This window comes from Staurois parvus, unplaced genomic scaffold (assembly GCF_062004578.1).
Source record: "Staurois parvus isolate SC_StPar_1 unplaced genomic scaffold, SC_StPar_1.0 ptg000425l, whole genome shotgun sequence".
Taxonomy (NCBI): Eukaryota; Metazoa; Chordata; class Amphibia; order Anura; family Ranidae; genus Staurois; species Staurois parvus.
The window spans coordinates 4,248,441-4,268,767 of NW_028318221.1; the positions used below are offsets into that span (position 1 = coordinate 4,248,441).

At 42.9% G+C, this 20,327-nt stretch overlaps 1 protein-coding gene across 5 annotated transcripts in view; it reads left to right on the forward strand.

The window, feature by feature from the left end:
- Positions 1 to 20,327, forward strand: part of BTBD2 (BTB domain containing 2) — a 130,785-nt gene that overhangs the window by 76,532 nt on the left and 33,926 nt on the right. For 3 of the 5 annotated variants that reach the window (XM_089687454.1, XM_089687449.1, XM_089687452.1), the window contains 2 exons: positions 3,821 to 4,021; positions 15,995 to 16,187. In XM_089687454.1, the coding sequence (XP_089543580.1) occupies positions 3,821 to 4,021; positions 15,995 to 16,187 (394 nt within the window). The remainder of the gene's footprint in view (positions 1 to 3,820; positions 4,022 to 15,994; positions 16,188 to 20,327) is intronic. The other 2 variants (XM_089687451.1, XM_089687453.1) reach the window with 1 other exon arrangement.

Sequence of the window (20,327 nt, forward strand, 5' to 3'; positions counted from 1 at the left end):
GCGGTGCCAGACCACTGCCCTCTGCACCAGCTTGTGACAAATGGCTTTGTCAAACTCTCACTGCTCTGTCATTGATACACGACAATGACACTTTCACCCTCACCCACAAAGATTTTTCAGCTAGCAGGACCACCGTCTAAGTGCCAACAGATTGAGAGTGATTGTCACGTGTTTTGGTAACTAAGCAATTAACCCTTTACTCTGCCACCAGATTGGGGGTTTGGCCTATCGCCTGTTCACTATATTAGCAATACCAGTGCTTTAAATAAACGTTTGTACATACACTGTCACCACAGACAGGTATATCCGTACACTTGCCATGTAGTGGCGCTCTTCAAAGAGACAGGGATTCTTTAAAGCGGAACTCCAGTCAAACCTACAAAAAATAAGTCGGCAGCTACAAAAATTGTAGCTGCTGACTTTTAAAAAAAACAACCACTCATCTGTCCCATGATCCAGCGGTGTGCTCACCGCAGCCCCTTTCACCAGCCACCCTCACTCCCCGGAGCCGGCATCCTAAGTTTGGGCACCCGGCTGTGACAGCTTGCGGCTTCACAGCTGGGTGCCCACTGCTCATGCTCGTGTAGCGCAATGCCTTGTGAATGGTCCTGTAGTCTTCTAGGACGTGTCCCAGAAGACTATGGGGAGGGAGGACAACTTCTCCTTCCGATTGCCTAGGTGATCACAACAGAAGTGGGTACTTATCAAAATCGAGTACCCACTTCCAAAAGGTGCCAATCCTTAACCGGAAGCAAGGGGCGAGGCCTTAAAGCGGAACTTCCCCTTTTGGGTGGAACTCCGCTTTAAGTTCTGCAATAGTGCATGACAGACAGTTTCAACACTTTTCAAAACCTTCTTTGTTAATGAAAGGGTAGAAAATGGTGCAGATAAAATATTTACAGAGAGAGAGGGTATTACAAAGGTAGCAAAGAGACAACAATGCAACACGGGTTGAAGGATGGAAAATACTTATCAAGTCTTGATTCAGCAGATTCCAAGCAACAAACAAAATGGTACAGTGGCTCTCATAAGACTTTACAGATGATGTTTTGATGGTCAAATGTGAGCTGTCAAATGTGGATGCAGCCTCCTTTTCTGGACCTTGGGAGGGGTGTTGACAGAAATAATCTTACCAATTAAGCGGCTGAGGAGTGACCAATGGGATGTCACTGTGTTTATGGTCATGCCACAGATCCAGTTTTCTATAGGTATTAATATATTTAAATACCTATAGGCCATCTGCTAACTTGCAAATTGTCCATTGTGAAATTCCCTTTTGAATGAATATAAATATGAGGGGTGTTGGATGTCTACTTTACCTAAGAGGGGTAATGTGCCCCATTAGCTTCCCATCCTATATAGGGATGTTTGGGCTTAAACCGCTGTTAATTAACTGATAGAGGTAAATGTGTCCTTTTTTTCTGGCTGTACTGTTGTTATCTCAAGACTTATGAAATACACTGAAATACACTGAGCTTTTTGATTCTTTGCTAATAACCAGTCAGAGAGGAACGCCTATTAGCCAATGATCAGGTCTAAATGCTTTTACGATATCAATCAGCCCTGGGTAGACCTTTTATGGAGTGTCATGTACTCCTAATGGGTTTAATTACCCTGAGGCTCCAAGCATGACATAATAAAATTTTTTATTGTTTTACAGTAGCTATTACAGTTAGACTGATAGCTTTGCCAAATGTTTATTATCTCAGGAATAATGGAATACAAGGAAAGATAAACGGCAATGTGTATTGGCAGACTACTCCAGCTAAATTATTTACAGCAGTGGGCTAGTGAGAGGATATCTGCTAAGAAGTGGCCAGCAGACTGGTTTCTGCTGTCCCTAAGTTGAGCTGATTGGTTCTTTTGAAATCCCAGACCCTTGTAGAATTGTGACTTAAGTTATTAGGTTATGGAGGTGCACTCCTAGGAATTCACTGCTGCAATGTGTCCCTATTCTACTTAAATGTCATTATCGCGCTAAGATTCCTGACCAACATGGTTGCCACACACATATTTTCGTGTGCCCAGTACACATTACCATTACACCAACCAAGTTTTTGCTCTATATGCACTGTAAACCATTATGGCAAGCCTGGATTTTTCCTCCTTTTTAAAACTGGAGAGATAAGACATCAAATTTCTCTGCCTAAACGGACTCTGCGGTTGCAGCTTGGTCTAAATTGTACTGAAGCTTTTATAGTTATGCAGTAAAGCATGCTTGTCATACTCACTGTGGAACCTAAGGAGTTAATCCTCCACATTGTATAAAAAGGATATTTGATCCTGTCTTCTCTGATCCTCCCCTTCTATTGTCCCCAATCCATCTGCTGATAGAATAGAGCCTTGGGGGCAAGCTGCACATTCTCAGTTTGGTGTGTATTGCTAGAGAGTTTTTTTTTTTTTTCTTACTAGAGTGCATTTGAGCATCCCTGTTCAAACCGAGGGTCAGGGGTTATGCAGCATCATAGGACAATCGGGAAGAATGAAAACTACTCCTGCTAGGTTTAACCAGTGCCCTGCTGGACACTGATAGATGTTACAAGACTGCTCTAACTGCTGATGAGGAAAGGTGAATTTAGCAGTTTATATTTACTAAAATAATTGCATCTCCATATTCTGTGTACTGTGGTAGACCAGATAGTGAATGCAGGGTCCTGGGTTTAGTAACACTTTAAGTAAATTGATAATCTTGCACTGTGAAATCAACATGGTTCAAAAGCAGTAATTGCCATGAAGGTTAAAGGAAACCTGTTCTAAAGAGGTTTGCGGGCTGCCATTGCTTAACGGCTTCATCAAACTAGTTACCTGACTGTCATGCAAATGTTAAGACTACAGTACTTTTATTCGCTGACCTAAAATAAATCCTGTATTCCGATCGAGTTTTGACTTGTGCCAAATAACTTTTCGCTGTGCTTGCTTCATGTCTTTGACTCAAAATACTGAAAGCGGAGACTGCTAGAGTACTAGCATAATCATACAGATGTTGTTAAATAAATCCCTGTATTTATCTCAAAATAAATGTTTTAGCTGCATTTACACCTATTTTGTGGCTATAAAAGTATATTAAAACACATTGATGTGTATTTCTGTATGTTTACACCTCACCTAGTCTATATGATGCTTTCTAAAGGCACATTACATTGCACTTCAGCGTATTTGTTTTACATACGTTTTCATGAATTTCCATTGATTTAGTTTGAAAAGTGTGTGCGTTTAAAATTGAGGTGTGAAACAATCCTACAGTGTTCGATGTGCCCTGGTCTTACAATGCGTGTACAGTGGTGTACATTTCAATGCAGTTCAATGGACATGGTGTGAACTGTATAATTGTTTACTTGCTGGCTCAATCTGCAAATACAGAATAATTATAACCAGTATTTGACCCTGAAAAATATTTAAAATGCTTTAATCTTCACTATAATAAGAGTTATGCATATTCTAAACCATTGTGCTGGGGGGGGGGGGGGAGTTAAAGGCGTTAATCAGGCAGTGAGGAGGCGATATAATGGCTCCTCACCATCTGTCAAATGCCTTCTGAAGAGCGATTTTTCATTTTAATGCAGCTGCTAGTGTGCCTTCAACATGAACCTGACAAAGTTTGATGTGGTATGTCATTATTTTGGAACTACTAAAGCCAGTAGTACTAATGCATCCTTTCACTTGAATATACTTTTCCATTCAGTACTCTTTCACCCTCGTTATGGCACATTTAATCTTCAGATATTGTGTTTGTAATCTATGTGCAGTTCTTGCCACAGTTGGCTTTATTTTTTTATAAATGCCCTAAAATGTACCCCTCTCCTTTTTGCTTGTCTTGCAGATACCTTAGTTGCAGTGCTGGAACGGGATACACTGGGGATCCGTGAAATCAGACTCTTTAATGCAGTAGTTCGCTGGTCTGAGGCAGAATGCCAGCGACAGCAGCAACCAATAACATCAGAGAATAAACGCAAAGCTCTTGGCAAAGCATTGTCCCTTATCCGGTTCCCACTTATGACAATTGAAGAATTTGCTGCAGGTAGTCTTGTATATTCTTTTTTTGTCAGTAAATCAACTCACCCTTTTATAACCACACACCTCCTTTATGTTGCATGTCTTACAAGCAGTTTGCAGAGGCTAGGAGAGTCCCGCACTGCTCCTTGACCCACCTGGTTTAATTTTAGGTGACTTGCAGTAGTGTAACACAATATAATGCAATATAAAACATAACTGAAGGCTTAAATTTTATTGTCCTAGAACATTTAATCACAAAATTAAGTTGATCATATACTAGCTAAAGGGAGATCACCTGTGTACAGTCAAAGGTCTTCAAATCTGTATATAACCAGCCATTTGATTAGAAGACAAATCATGCAACAGATGTTGTCCAGGAGCTTCAGACTGGATTCACATTGATGCGGTGCGGAATTCGCACCGGTTTCTGTACGATTGCCGCAACGCATTATAATTGCACCCTGTTCATACGAACCACTGCGGGTGTGTATTTTAAGTTAACGACACCCTGAAATCCGTTTGCAAAACGTGGTGCGTTGTGTAGAATCGGATCGCATGGGTGTGAATACCCATGTGATTGGATACTAGTGCGGCCTAAAAAAGGGTCCTGCACTTTTTTGGTGCGCATGCGGTGCAATTTGAGCCATACAAAATGTATGGCTCAAATTGCACCGCACAGAAATAGCATGCGATGTGCTGCACCGCATCAGTGTAAACTTCGTCCTGGTTCACACTGAATGCGGCTTTGAAATCGTGCTGCTTCGCTTGAAGCAGCATAATTTCAAAGCCGCTGGTCAGTGCGATTTTCATTTGCAGCTTTCCTGACATCTGTGCGACTATTTACACATTTGTCTGTGCAAGTCACATACAGTCAGGTCCATAAATATTGGGACATCGACACAATTCTAAAATTTTTGGCTCTATACACCACCACAATGGATTTGAAATGAAAAGAACAAGATGTGCTTTAACTGCAGACTATCGGCTTTAATTTGAGGGTATTTACATCCAAATCAGGTGAACGGTGTAGGAATTACAACAGTTTGCATATTTGCCTCCCACTTGTTAAGGGTCCAAAAGTAATGGGACAGAATAATAATCATAAATCAAACTTTCACTTTTTAATACTTGGTTGCAAATCCTTTGCAGTCAATTACAGCCTGAAGTCTGGAACGCATAGACATCACCAGACGCTGGGTTTCATCCCTGGTGATGCTCTGCCAGGCCTCTACTGCAACTGTCTTCAGTTCCTGCTTGTTCTTGGGGCATTTTCCCTTCAGTTTTGTCTTCAGCAAGTGAAATGCATACTCAATCGGATTCAGGTCAGGTGATTGACTTGGCCATTGCATAACATTCCACTTCTTTCCCTTAAAAAACTCTTTGGTTGCTTTTGCAGTATGCTTTGGGTCATTGTCCATCTGCACTGTGAAGCGGCGTCCAATGAGTTCTGAAGCATTTGGCTGAATATGAGCAGATAATATTGCCCGAAACACTTCAGAATTCATCCTGCTGCTTTTGGCAGCAGTCACATCATCAATAAATACAAGAGAACCAGTTCCATTGGCAGCCATACATGCCCACGCCATGACACTACCACCACCATGCTTCACTGATGAGGTGGTATGCTTAGGATCATGAGCAGTTCCTTTTCTTCTCCTTACTCTTCTCTTCCCATCACTCTGGTACAAGTTGATCTTGGTCTCATCTGTCCATAGGATGTTGTTCCAGAACTGTGAAGGCTTTTTTTTATGTCGTTTGGCAAACTCTAATCTGGCCTTCCTGTTTTTGAGGCTCACCAATGGTTTCCATCTTGTGGTGAACCCTCTGTATTCACTCTGGTGAAGTCTTCTCTTGATTGTTGACTTTGACACACATACACCTACCTCCTGGAGAGTGTTCTTGATCTGGCCAACTGTTGTGAAGGGTGTTTTCTTCACCAGGGAAAGAATTCTTCGGTCATCCACCACAGTTGTTTTCCGTGGTCTTCCGGGTCTTTTGGTGTTGCTGAGCTCACTGGTGTGTTCCTTCTTTTTAAGAATGTTCCAAACAGTTGTTTTGGCCACGCCTAATGTTTTTGCTATTTCTCTGATGGGTTTGTTTTGTTTTTTCAGCCTAATGATGGCTTGCTTCACTGATAGTGACAGCTCTTTGGATCTCATCTTGAGAGTTGACAGCAACAGATTCCAAATGCAAATAGCACACTTGAAATGAACTCCGAACCTTTTATCTGCTCATTGTAATTGGGATAATGAGGGAATAACACACACCTGGCCATTGAACAGCTGAGAAGCCAATTGTCCCATTACTTTTGGTCCCTTAACAAGTGGGAGGCACATATGCAAACTGTTGTAATTCCTACACCGTTCACCTGATTTGGATGTAAATACCCTCAAATTAAAGGTGACAGTCTGCAGTTAAAGCACATCTTGTTCGTTTCATTTCAAATCCATTGTGGTGTATAGAGCCAAAAATGTTAGAATTGTGTCAATGTCCCAATATTTATGGACCTGACTGTATGAAATAGCCAAAAATAGTGCAGGAACCTTTTATAAAATTATGAGTCACTTCGATTTGAACGTTTCCATAGGCACAAATAGGGTGCAACTTGTCATGCAATTTTGAACGGTCAAATCACATTGGCGTGAACAGGGGCTTATGGAGTAGTGTTAAAAAAAAAACAAAAACTGAAGCCTCTGTGAATCAATGCTTGGCCAAACATGGATAGATAATTTTTTTTAAAGATCTGTTGAATGTGCATGCAATAATGCCTTCATTGTATTGAAATATTTCCCTTAATTGTTGACATATTATCTATCGTTCACAAAATAAATAGTAAATTTTTCGCCGACCATTGGAAATTATGTAAAGATTTTGTGAACCCTTCCACACGCCAGCTGTTTTTAAAAGAAAGATCTTTCTTTTCATTGCTTGAGCTTCGGGTGTTACATTTACATGTGCATACGCTGTAGATTTTTAATTTTTTTTTTTATTCGAATGGTTTTTGATTGATTCCACTACTAATGGTAGAAAATCAATTGTTTTGGCTCAAAAAATCCAACATGGCGGTTCTTTTTTTGTCCTCAAACTTTGCATTTCGATAATTGAAATTAGCCCATGTTTCGAACGTTAACGTTTCGAAATTTGAACCAGCATATCGAACGCTTTTTCTAACCATGTATCGCCATCATAATATTTAATGCCTACAATATGCCAGAAGGCACAAAAGACTTTAAATTCAGCTGGAAGAAAGTGGGTTTTTTAAATTTTTTACTGTATACTGTGATGCACGATGGTGGCAGCCTCATACTCTAGGGATGCTTATCTACAGAAGACTCTGGAAGGCTTGTAACTCTTTTGGGTAGAACAAATGCAGCAAAATACAAAGAATGGAAAAGAATTGATGCCAAAGGTGCATTTAACAAATACTGACTAGAACTGGCTGTATTTTTCAGTGTTTTGGGATAAACAATTTGTCTCACATTTGCAGGGATATACTTTCATTGTAACCTTAACCAATTTCTGTTGATCGATATAAAAAAAGGTAAATTGGTAAAACATGAAAACTCTTAAGGGGGTGAATATTTTTTTTTTTTTTTTTTTTATGAGCTGTATAATAAATACAGTATTGTATACAATTAATAGAGTTGCTTCAAATCCGCTCTAGATGAACGTAAAATTTTGAAACAATTCTCAATCTTACTTAGAGAAGTATGGCCAAAGCTCTTTTGGCCATACTTTTCTTCTGGGTCACAGACGTATACTTACTTTTGATGGAGTGCTAAGACGCAGTTGAACACAGCAGTTTAACTAAAGCAGGATAACTCAAGCAGCAGAAAGACACAACAACAGCAAGAAACTCTACTGCACGCTGGACAGACTGCAAGCAAACACCCTGGGAAACATCTCTAACAAGTCTGAGTCCCACTCTGTGTACCTTTTTAATATGTCTCCTCCACTCCACCTTTTCATATTACTATCCTGCGTTCCCAAAATCTCACTTCTTTACCCCTCTGCTCCACCCCAAAACTTGTACATCTCACCCTCACTGCTACCATCTCCCTACTACTGCTCTCATCACCTCCTGCTGATACTTCACTCTCCTGCTGACCCAAACACCAGAGCGGCATGTACACTCGTGTACATCCCACTCCCATCTTACTTTCCTTTCCTCACCCTTCTTCTTCTCCTAACCTCTGGGGATATCTCCCCAAACCCTGGTTCTCTAGTATCTCACCCCCACACTAGGCATCCTCTTTCTTCCGGGAATAGCCACAATCTCAATTTAATATCAGTCCCTGTGCTCCCAAAAACCACCCTCCCTTTTTCATGTGCGCTATGCAATGCCCGCTCTGTCTGTAATAAGCTCACCTCTGTCCATGACCTTTCTTCTTCCACAACACTTTCCTATGGAGGCCTTCTCTGGACCCACTCACCCAGACCCAGTGGTCGGAAAGGTGGTGGAGTTGGTTTGCTTCTATCCCCACTGAGCACCTTTCAAGTCCTCCATAACCCTCCCTCCCTTCTTTCGAGACTCACTGCATCCGGCTGTTTTCTCCCATTTCTCTGAGGATTGCAGTGATCTATCGGCCTCCTGGACCGGTGTCCCGCTTTCTTGATGACTTCTCCACCTGGCTACCCTACTTTCTCTCCTCACTATCATTCTCGGAGATTTTAACAGATTTTAACATCCCTATTAATGTGAACAACCCGGCTACATCCCAATTCTTCAACATAACCTCATCTTTTGCCTTAGCACAATGTATACAGTCCTCCACTCACTCTGATGGGAATACATTACAATTGTATTCTCCCATGCACTCCCTACAACCTCACAAACACCCCCTATCCTCTCTCTGATCACAATCCCATCACCTTCACAGTGTCCTCGTCTTCAAACACCTATCCCTCCAAGGAGCCAACAATTACCCGCAGAAACCTTCACAATTTGAACCCTGCTCCTTTCCACTCTGCAACTGACCAACTCTATGACAGAATCTCTCCCCTGTCCTGCCCTGACCTGGCCACTGCTGTCTACAACAGTTCGCTTTCATCCACATTAGACTCACTTGCTCCTCTAACAACATGAAGCATCGTGTACTGGAGCGATTGTGGCGTAAAACCAAAGCATTCACCCTATATAAATCTGCTTTCTTAACATACAATTCCTCCCTTCGTGCTGCCAAACAAGTCTACTTTGTCACTCTTATTAATACCTTGTTATCCAGTCCTCGTCGTCTACTTTTAACTCTCTACTTTCTCCACCTCCACCCAGTACCTCACTCCACTGCTCACAATATTGCAAATCATTTCAAAAACAAGATTGACGCAGTTCGTAGGGGCATCGCCACTGCACAGACATCCATCCCACTTAGTATACCTTATACTAAACCTGGTCCATTAGCTAGAAAATATTTGTGCAGGGTGCAGCTTGGCGTGGCATTGTTACGCACGTGACAGCACGGCTTTAGATTGGCTAGTCCTTCGGTCACGAGTTTGGTGAGAAGGGCTGGGGTCTGACACCACGACCGTCACACACTCCACTGAAACTGCCCTACTAAAACTCACTAATCTGCTAACTGCTAAAACCAATGGCCACTACTCCATACTCTTACTACTTGACCTCTCTTTACCTATAACGCTGCCTCCTCCTCTTCACTTCCTCTTTCTGTAGGGGTCACTCAAGGTTCTGTCCTTGGACCCCTTCTCTTCTCCATCTACACATCCTCCCTTGGTCACTTGATAAACTCCCATGGCTTTAAGTACCATCTCTATGCTTATGACACACAAATCTATCTTTCTACCCCTCACCTCGCCCCTTCAGTCTCCTCTCGCATTACTAACCTACTAAGTGACATATCGGCATGGATGTCCCGCCACTTCCTCAAACTCAATCTTTCCAAAACTGAGCTCTTAGCATTCCCCCAGCTCGCGCCCCCTCCCCTGACCTCTCCATCAAGATCAATAACACAATCATCAGTCCCTCCCCTCATGCAAGGGTACTAGTTGTAATCCTAGACTCCCATCTGTCCTTTCACCCCAAAATCTAATCAGTGTCCAATCCTTGTAGACTTCACCTGCGCAACATCTCCAAGGTACACCCGTTCCTAACCTCGGAAACCACTAAGCAACTTATTCACTCCCTTGTTATATCTCGCCTTGACTATTGTAACTCCCTCCTCATTGGCATATCTAATCGCAGGCTATCCTCTCTTCAATCTATCATGAATGCTGCTTCCAGACTCCTCCACCTTACTAATCGTTCTGTATCTGCCACCCCTCTCTGCCAATCCCTCCACTGGCTTCCCATTGCCCAAGGGATAAAATTCAAAACATTAACAATAACTTATAAAGCCATTTATAACTCTGCCCCAAATTACATCACTGATCTTGTCTCTAAATATCACCCAAACCGTGCTCTCCGCAAGACCTACTCTCTAGCTCACTTGTCTCCTCCTCCAATGCTCGTCTCCAAGACTTCTCCAGAGCTTCCCCATCCTCTGGAACTCTCTACCCCAATTTATCAGACTATCGCCTACTCTGCTCACTTTTAGGCGATCTCTGAAAACCTATCTCTTCAGGGAAGCCTATCCTGCCCTCAGCTAATAATGGAATCTTCTACTCTTCCAACCAGTCCATCCCCCACAGTTACTACCTTTTTATACCACTTGCCCCTCCCTCCTAGATTGTAAGCTCCAAGAAGCAGGGCCCTCCTATCCCTCTTTTATTGAACTGTATTGTTGCTGTATTGTCTCCTGTTATATTGTAAAGCGCTGAGCAAACGGTTTGCGCTATATAAATGCTGTAAATAATAATAGTTCTGAACTCCTGTGACCCAGGCTCAGCCAGCAACAGGCCAAAGACTTCTGTTTGCTTATCTCACAGAGCCAGTCCAGGCTTTGCAGGGATCCCAACAATATTGTCAAGATCCACCTACATGCCTGACTGGCACCTGGGTCAACCTCTCAGTATGGTGCTGAAATCCTGAGCCAGCCTCTCCCACCCCCTACTTAACCCCCACCACACCAGTAAGCACTGGAAGGGCAGAGAAGAGAGCTGGTGACTGACAGGTGTTGGACTTTGCTTTGTGCTTTCCAAACCTTTGTATGGCAGAACGCCTGGTACCCAGCTTGTGCTTTCCATCAGAGAACTGCTTCCTTGCCAGTGGGACACAGGACCAAGGTATTATAGCTGGGCATTGCACCCAAGACTAGGCAACACTAGCTTGATGCAAACAAACTCTTTATTGAACAGAAAACAGGTTTTTATACACTCCAGAAATAGGGGCAGAGCCCTTACATGAATAATAAAACAAATATTACATCCCACACTGATTAGATAACAAGGTGAAGCTGACATCAGTCTAATCTCATCATGTAGGATCCTCCAAGAGGACTCGCCAACAGGCCCACAATAGGTGACTCAATTAACAATGGGAATGCACACCTAGGAGGCACACAATGGTAGAAAGACACATAACACCTTAATAAACACATTGGCGCAATAGTCCTCACATCAGGTTGTTTTGCTAAGTACATCAATATCTTCTTAGAGTCTCTGAGTCTGGGAAGGAGGGGGTTGTAGTAGTCCGTTCTAGTTTGAGAACTAGAGGACCAACATACAGATTTGGGGTCTCTGTGCCCAGAGTCTGTGTGTTTTGGGGAAACATGAACTTGAATCCCAAGTAAACTACTCCAAAGGTCTCCCCCGGGCACACATTAAAGAATAGATCCCCCTCAGATGCCAGGGCCATGGTCAGTAGGCAAGAGGCTAGCCTGCAGTCCCCTCCAAAAGCCTCTGTCTCTCTTGGGTTTGTCACACTATGTATACTAGACTCCCAGTGCTTTCCAGGTTCAGAGCCGTAGGACTGCTTCTGCTGTGACCCAATCTATGAGATAGTTTCTAGGGAGTAAGGCCAGTGGGACTGAAGCTCTGAGAGCTAACTTACATTTGGTACTGTTAAGTTCCCTTTAAAAAATACTTGAAAACCCCCATCTGACCACTGTAGCAGTTAAGGCTGAGGGGAAGGGTATTATTCGCTGGGTGGAATGTTGTGCATTCTTCACACTTTTTCTCCCACTATTCAGCCTGGCAAAAGCACCACTTCACTCCTGCTTTTGAAGCACCTCATGGATTATCAGGTCTCTGATTCTGTTTCCGGTGTTCAGTGCCTTTGTCACCCTTATCAGCACTAGCTATTTGGGGTTGGGAATACAGGTGGCCTCCCCTCTGTCCACAAGGCCCCTTATGTTCACAGGGTCCCTTTTATAATCACTTTGGGTTTTTGTCACTTTTTTGCACCAATAGTGGTGCAATCTGCTTGAAAAATCTACAGAATAAGCAAACTCTGGGTCCTTACAGTTTACTCCATATGACTCTAGTCCTAATGACTGATTTACAAGTGATTTCTAACCTGATTGATTCCCTCTACCCTGCTGTTCTAAGCCGAAGATCTTTTAGACATTAAGTCCTTTTCCATTCTCTGTAAGGTAAATATTTTTAGTGCTAGCATTAGGATTCCTACCTTTTTTTTAACTTTTTTTTTTTTTTTTTTTAATACAGGGAAAGGTTGCATGATTCCCATAATTGTAGATCTAATTAACTGATTTGAAAGGTTTGCACTGTGGATACTATTGAAACACTTATGGGTATTGGTTGGAAGGACTCCTTCCCATTCTTCTGTTAATTGTAACAGCCTGGGAATGAAAGCTCGGAGACCAAGTAACAAAATAGTCACGTCCAGCTTCGTTCACTGCAGAGGAGATCAAGTAACAGATGTCCCTTGGTCTTCTCCCACTCACCATTCTAAAGTCCTATGATGTGGTACCAGGAAGAGTGGGAAAGCCCAGTAACCAAGCAGTGGGGGGGGGGGTGCTGCCATGAGTTTTTTAGGCTTTTCCATTTAATTTCATCTGGTGATTCAGCCAGTAAGTCTTTCATGATGCTACAGCAGTGGATGGGGGGGCTTGGTAAAAACACGTTTCACTGCCCCGGAAATCACAAATGTAAATGAACCCTTACTGTCCTGAGCCCCCTATAAGCCTGCTTTCAAACTGATGCTCTGCAGTTACCTGGAAAGTTACCTTTTCTAAGCAGCCTGGAGAGTGATGTCAGAAGAAGCTGAAAGTGGAAAAGGTCAGTGTATCAAACCACACATACACTGCGCTTTTTGCAGTGGGCATATTAGCAACTAAAAAAGGGTTAACAACGATTAGGCTGCTTTCACATTGATCCGCAGGCTAACTGCAGTTTGCCATAGACTTGAATATTGCGAATGGGCGCTTTCTGAAAGCGCACCCAAACTCCTGCATTCAGGAGTCTTTGTGCGCTTTCATAAAGCGCTCCAAACCCGTGGGATATAATAAACGTCTATGGGTCAGTGCAACTATCCTGCAGGGAACCCGCAGGTGCACTGCGCTGCCCCCACGGATCAGTGTGAAAGCAGCCTAATAGTTGTTAACCTTTTTTTAGGCGCTAATATGCCCATTGCAAAAGCGCAGTGCATCTGTTTTTGATGCACTGACCTTTTTCACTGCCAGCTTCTGCTGACAAAGCTCACCAGGCTGCTAGAAAAGTCCCAGGCAAAGTGCACTTGGTATTACTCTGCCTGGAACAGGAGCCAACGCTACAAAGGAAGCATCAGCTTATGCGTCTCTTGCTCTCTCCGTAGCCTCTTCCTTCCTCCTTGGCTCCAGCTCAATGCACTCCAATGCTGTGGGATGATGGCTTGGAAAGCCAAGATCATAATCAGCGGGTTGCCAACCCTGGGTATGTGCTTCTCTGGTTTGCGATTGATGGCCACATGTTGAGTACCCATGGTTTAGACAAACCATTTAACACACCATTTAACACTGACAGAGCTGTTGACAATAGTCCACTTTTATTCCTTTATGTAAAATCTGTATCCCAAAATTAAAAAACAAAACAAAAACTGCTTTAACTGCTTATAAAGTGTTAGCTGGAGTTGAGCTTTAATTTGTTAGTCAAGTCCATCTAAATCTGCTAGTGTGACGCTACCCTCTCCCAGACTGACAATGCTGATGTCCAAAGGTGTCAGCATTAATATTTCAGCCAGAAAGCAGACACCCTTAGACAGAAAGTGTGTTTCTAGTTGGAATGCTAGGCGAAATAAAGGGAGAAAAATATGTAGACACTATATCTAAGGATTGGTAAGCTGCAATATATTAGTATTTGTTTTTGGGTTTAATACTGCTTTAAGGGGATAGGTATGCTAGATGTCGGCCTATTCTGCAGTTCCACTAATGGACATGCCTGTTCCAGTTTTCCCTAAAGCCTGGTACACACATTCAGGTTTTTTTTTTTTTAGTTCAACGAAGTGGGTGAAATGGAAAAAAACCTTACAGATCCCTGTAATAACTAAGCAATGTTAGTACAGTGATCTCTCCCTTTGTGCCGTTGTGTTCTGACAGGGAAACTCTAGGCAGAACACATTAATCAGCGTCACAGCCATTGGCTGATTGGATGCTGGTTTTTGGAAGTACAGTTGTACACACAGGGTCCGAATGTTCGATATTCGTACCATTTGTACCCAACTTTAGGGATCTGTCTGCTAGGGCTTGGTCCAATAAACCTTTCTTTTTGTTGACAATAGTTGGTCTAGTTTTCTCGAGTTCCAGTAGTGTGCGAGTCCACCTGTGTCGTGTTTTTCTTCTTCTTTTTTTTTTTTTTTTTTTTTGTGGTTGGTCGGTTCTTCACATCTCGGACTGAGGCACATAACTTATTCAGAATTCAGATTTTCCCTTTATTGGTTATTACTTGTCCTGCATCAGGTTGATCCTCGGTGCCTTTCCCTTGGTCGTGACAATTTCTGTATTCGGTTCCCTCCCCCAAATAGCCGCATTCTAGCGTTTATAACTTCAGAAACTTATACTATGATCTCCACATCTATTGAATGTTTGAATCTTTCACCCAACCCCCCAGTTGGACATATTTTAGATGTCCTCGCTGTTAAGAATCCAGAATGTTCCTGAGTCCCTCAATGGATGATAAAGGAAATAAGACTTTTGTACTAGGCGTATAACCCTTTTATTGAAATCAATTGAGGGACACAGTTTCGCCCATCTGTGGTATTGGCTCTTGTACTGCTTGCTCACAAAACCGAAGCATGGGAGGGAGGGTTTTCCTGGGGCTGACCTAATTTTGTTTTTTGTTTGACAGACAGATTATGAATTTTATTATGCCACTAACCGTAAACATGGGGGGTGCCAAATCTGCTGATGGGGATTCATCATCCTCAAATCCCCTCAGATCCCATCCACTCTAAAAGGTAAAGGGTTGAAAGCCTATTATCAACTAACAATCGGACCCGATGGGAAACCATTTGCATCACATCCACTCAGGCTTTGCTTATCCTGCACACCAACATGTGCCACTACCACTGACTCTTAAGTGGCAGTCAGGCAGACCTGTAGGAAAACGGCCAGTTCTCTGAACTTGCACCAGAATTGCCCTCGTGGTTATGTAGATGCATATAAAGCCGTCACTAATGACTTCATTTCTTCCGATAATTCCTGCAAGCCAAAGGACCCAGTGGGGAACTTATGCTAACTTCCACCCCCTATGCCCAACACAATCAAAGAAAACCTAAAGGCCACAGTCTATGAGAACCAGAACTAGCAAAGTAGCAGAAAAACAAACAAGTGATCACAATAAGCTTGATAGCTTGATAATCCACATTCCAAATTCTCAGTTGTTAAGAAAATCATGTGCCCTAAAATTAGATCATATAGTCTGTTCAATTTCCTTTTTAGATGTAACATCTACTGTCTTTTGTGGGAACTTGCCTAAATAATACAATCAGATTGTATCCAGTCAATTAGTCCCTCACTTTGCATAGTTGTTGAGGAAACTAAAAATGTACAGCAAGTTGCACAGTCTGGTTGTAATGGCAAAAAAGTTGATTTTAAATTTAGTAATGCTCCATGCTAGTATGTTTACATGCATGTTGTTTTTTTCTACCTTAATTCTCTTTGCTATTTCCTAGGTCCAGCACAATCCGGAATACTTACTGATAGGGAGGTTGTGAGCTTGTTCCTGCATTTTACAGTGAATCCCAAACCTCGAGTGGAATTTATTGACAGACCAAGATGTTGCTTGCGAGGGAAAGAATGTAATATTAACCGTTTCCAGCAAGTAGAAAGCCGTTGGGGTTACAGTGGAACTAGTGACCGAATAAGGTGTGTGCAATATATACCTTTTTTATTTTTGTAAAATAAAGAAAAGTTTTTGGGAACAGAAATTCCCATGGTTCATTCTGCATTCTTTCTTTGCACTATAAGGTAAAACAACAGGTTGCTTTAATCCATCCCTTCCCAGAAGCATGTACAGTCGGGTCCATAAATATTGGGACATCGACACAATTCTAACATTTTTGGCACTATACACTACCACAATGGATTTGAAATGAAACCAGCAAGATGTGCTTTAACTGCAGACTGTCAGCTTTAATTTGAGGGTATATACATCCAAATCAGGTGAACGGTGTAGGAATTGCAACAGTTTGCATATGTGCCTCCCACTTGTTAAGGGACCAAAAGTAATGGGACAATTGGCTTCTTAGCTGTTCCATGGCCAGGTGTGTGTTATTCCCTCATTATCCCAATTACAATGAGCAGATAAAAGGTCCAGAGTTAATTTCAAGTGTGCTATTTGCATTTGGAATCTGTTGCTGTCAACTCTCAAGATGAGATCCAAAGAGCTGTCACTATCAGTGAAGCAAGTCCTCATTAGGCTGAAAAAACAAAACAAACCCATCAGAGAGATATCAAAAAGATTAGGCGTGGCCAAAACAACTGTTTGGAACATTCTTAAAAAGAAGGAACGCACCGGTGAGCTCAGCAACACTAAAGACCCGAAAGACCACGGAAAACTGTGGTGGATGACCGAAGAATTATTTCCCTGGTGAAGAAAACACCCTTTACAACAGTTGGCCAGATCAAGAACACTCTCCAGGAGGTAGGTGTATGTGTGTCAAAGTCAACAATCAAGAGAAGACTTCACCAGAGTGAATACAGAGGGTTCACCACAAGATGTAAACCATTGGTGAGCCTCAAAAACAGGAAGACCAGATTAGAGTTTGCCAAACGACATCTAAAAAAGCCTTCACAGTTCTGGAACAACATCCTATGGACAGATGAGACCAAGATCAACTTGTACCAGAGTGATGGGAAGAGAAGAATATGGAGAAGGAAAGGAACTGCTCATAATCCTAAGCATACCACCTCATCAGTGAAGCATGGTGGTGGTAGTGTCATGGCGTGGGCATGTATGGCGGCCAATGGAACTGGTTCTCTTGTATTTATTGATGATGTAACTGCTGCCAAAAGCAGCAGGATGAATTCTGAAGTGTTTCGGGCAATATTATCTGCTCATATTCAGCCAAATGCTTCAGAACTCATTGGGCGCCACTTCACAGTGCAGATGGACAATGACCCAAAGCACACTGCAAAAGCAACCAAAGAGTTTTTTAAGGGAAAGAAGTGGAATGTTATGCAATGGCCAAGTCAATCACCTGACCTGAATCCGATTGAGCGTGCATTTCACTTGCTGAAGACAAAACTGAAGGGAAAATGTCCCAAGAACAAGCAGGAACTGAAGACAGTTGCTGTAGAGGCCTGGCAGAGCATCACCAGGGATGAAACCCAGCGTCTGGTGATGTCTATGCGTTCCAGACTTCAGGCTGTAATTGACTGCAAAGGATTTGCAACCAAGTATTAAAAAGTGAAAGTTTGATTTATGATTATTATTCTGTCCGATTACTTTTGGTCCCTTAACAAGTGGGAGGCACATATGCAAACTGTTGTAATTCCTACACCGTTCACCTGATTTGGATGTAAAAATTGAAGCTGACAGTCTGCAGTTAAAGCACATCTTGTTCGTTTCATTTCAAATCCATTGTGGTGGTGTATAGAGCCAAAAACGTTATAATTGTGTCAATGTCCCAATATTTATGGACCTGACTGTATTTGTCTTTCTTTTGCCTTTCTAAAACTCGAACTTGTGCTCTTGAATAGCGTGGGTCCCAAGCTTTGTGTAGGTAGAGGAAAAGTTGCAAAGTAAACAATTGGCTCAGAAATAGTTAAAGTAAACCTACCTTTTGCTAGAGAGAGAATAAAGTACTCGAGAGAATCGAGTATATACTCGAGTATAAGCCGAGTTTTTCAGCACATTTTTTGTGCTGAAAAACGGCCCCCTTGGCTTATACTCAAGTCAACGTCAAGGGGGGCGCGTACAGGGGTGGGCAGAGGGCTGCTGTCTCTTACCTGGCTCCCACGATGATCCATCCAGGAAGCGCTGCTCCTTCCGTCACTCCGGCCACTCCCTCACTCCTGCCGCTCGGCTCCGCCTCCTCACCGGTGATTGGCCGCCAGAACTGTAGCTCAGGAAAGGTACACAGGCGGCCAATCACGGGCGAGGAGGCGGAGCCGAGCGGACCCGCGAAAATCGAGTGAGGGAAAAGCCGGTAAGTGTGCAGTGCAGAGGTGCTGCTGCAACCACATATGCTGGCTGCAGCAGCACCATACTGCAACAGGGGTCAGCAAGTGTCATTGGTGTCAGTGAGAGGAATAGTGCCGCATCATTGGTGTCACTGATACTAATGATGGGGCATTATTCCTCCCACTGACACCAACAATGGGGCACTATTCCTCCCACTGATACTAATGATGGGGCGTTATTCCTCCCACTGACACCAACGATGGGGCACTATTCCTCCCAGTGATACCAATGATGGGGCACTATTCCTCCCACTGACACCAATGATGGGGCACTATTCCTCCCACTGACACCAATGATGGGGCACTATTCCTCCCACTGACACCAATGATGGGGCACTATTCCTCCCACTGACACCAATGATGGGGCACTATTCCTCCCACTGACACCAATGATGGGGCACTATTCCTCCCACTGACACCAATGATGGGGCACTATTCCTCCCACTGACACCAATGATGGGGCACTATTCCTCCCACTGACACCAATGATGGGGCACTATTCCTCCCACTGACACCAATGATGGGGCTTATACTCGAGTCAATAGTTTTTCCCAGTCTTTTGTGGTAAAATTAGGTACCTCGGCTTATATTCGGGTCGGCTTATACTCGAGTATATACGGTAAACTTATTTTGCGCTGCACGGGCAAAGCAACATGTTCTCAATATATACCCACTGGACTAGATCATATTAACTACTTCTTGTCCACTGTCCGGTGTATATATACGTCCACGGATGGGAGTAATAACATCATAATCGTGGCACCATTTTGTTTTATTTTTTTTTTCAAGAGCACGCGATGGGCTTTCATGTAACAGTGATTGTTCTGCTATACATCCATTCAATCACTTTTACAGGCTCTCCTGTCACTCTGGGAAACCTGGTACCGATACAGCCTGTCTCACCAGATGCACTAGGAAGAGAGGGAGTTACTTCATGTATATACATGATTTTGCATTTCTGGGTAGGGGGCGTGCCACCATTGGCGGCTACAGATGTTGATCACCGGGTCCTGGCTTGAGATTCCCCAGCGATTGCCGAGTATCACTGACAAGCAAGAGACCTCTGTGTAAACAATACAGGTCTCTCTCCTGCCAGCAGTAACATGCTGCTGTGTATTTCTCTGTGCAGCAGAGTAAAACACACTACACATACAGTAAAACTGCACACAGTTAACCCTTTGATCTCCCTATATGTTAACCCCTTCCTGCCCAGTGTCACTAGTACAGTGTCGGTGCTTTTTATTAGCATTAATTACTGTATTCGTGTCACTGGGATGTCAGTGGCAGTTAGTCAGTTCCCCCCCCAGTGTCAGAATGGCCGCCGTAGTCCCGCTGATAGCCACCATTACGAGTGTGTGTGTGTGTGATATATATTTGTACACAGGCACAATTTGTTTTTTCCAGGTATTTACCAAAACATATTCAAGCTATAGTTCTATAATGGATATGGGCTGAAAGTGCACACTCTCAGGGTTAATTTAAGGGTATGTACATCCAAATTGGAGGAAGGGTTTAGGAATTACAGCTCTTAAGAGTAGCCATCCCCCTTTTTTTCAAGGGACCAAAAGTAATTGGACAATCGAATCAAAAGTTGTTTCATGGCCAGGTGTGGGCTACTCCTGTGTTATTTCTTCATCCATTAAGCAGGAAAAGGTCTGGAGTTGATTCTAAGTGTGGTATTTGCATTTGGAATCTATTGCTGTGAACCTACGTCATGCGTTCAAAGGAGCTGTCTATGCAAGTGAAACAGGCCATTGTAAGGCTTCAAAAACTAAACAAATCCATCAGAGATTAGGAGTGGCCAAATCAAGAGAAAACTTC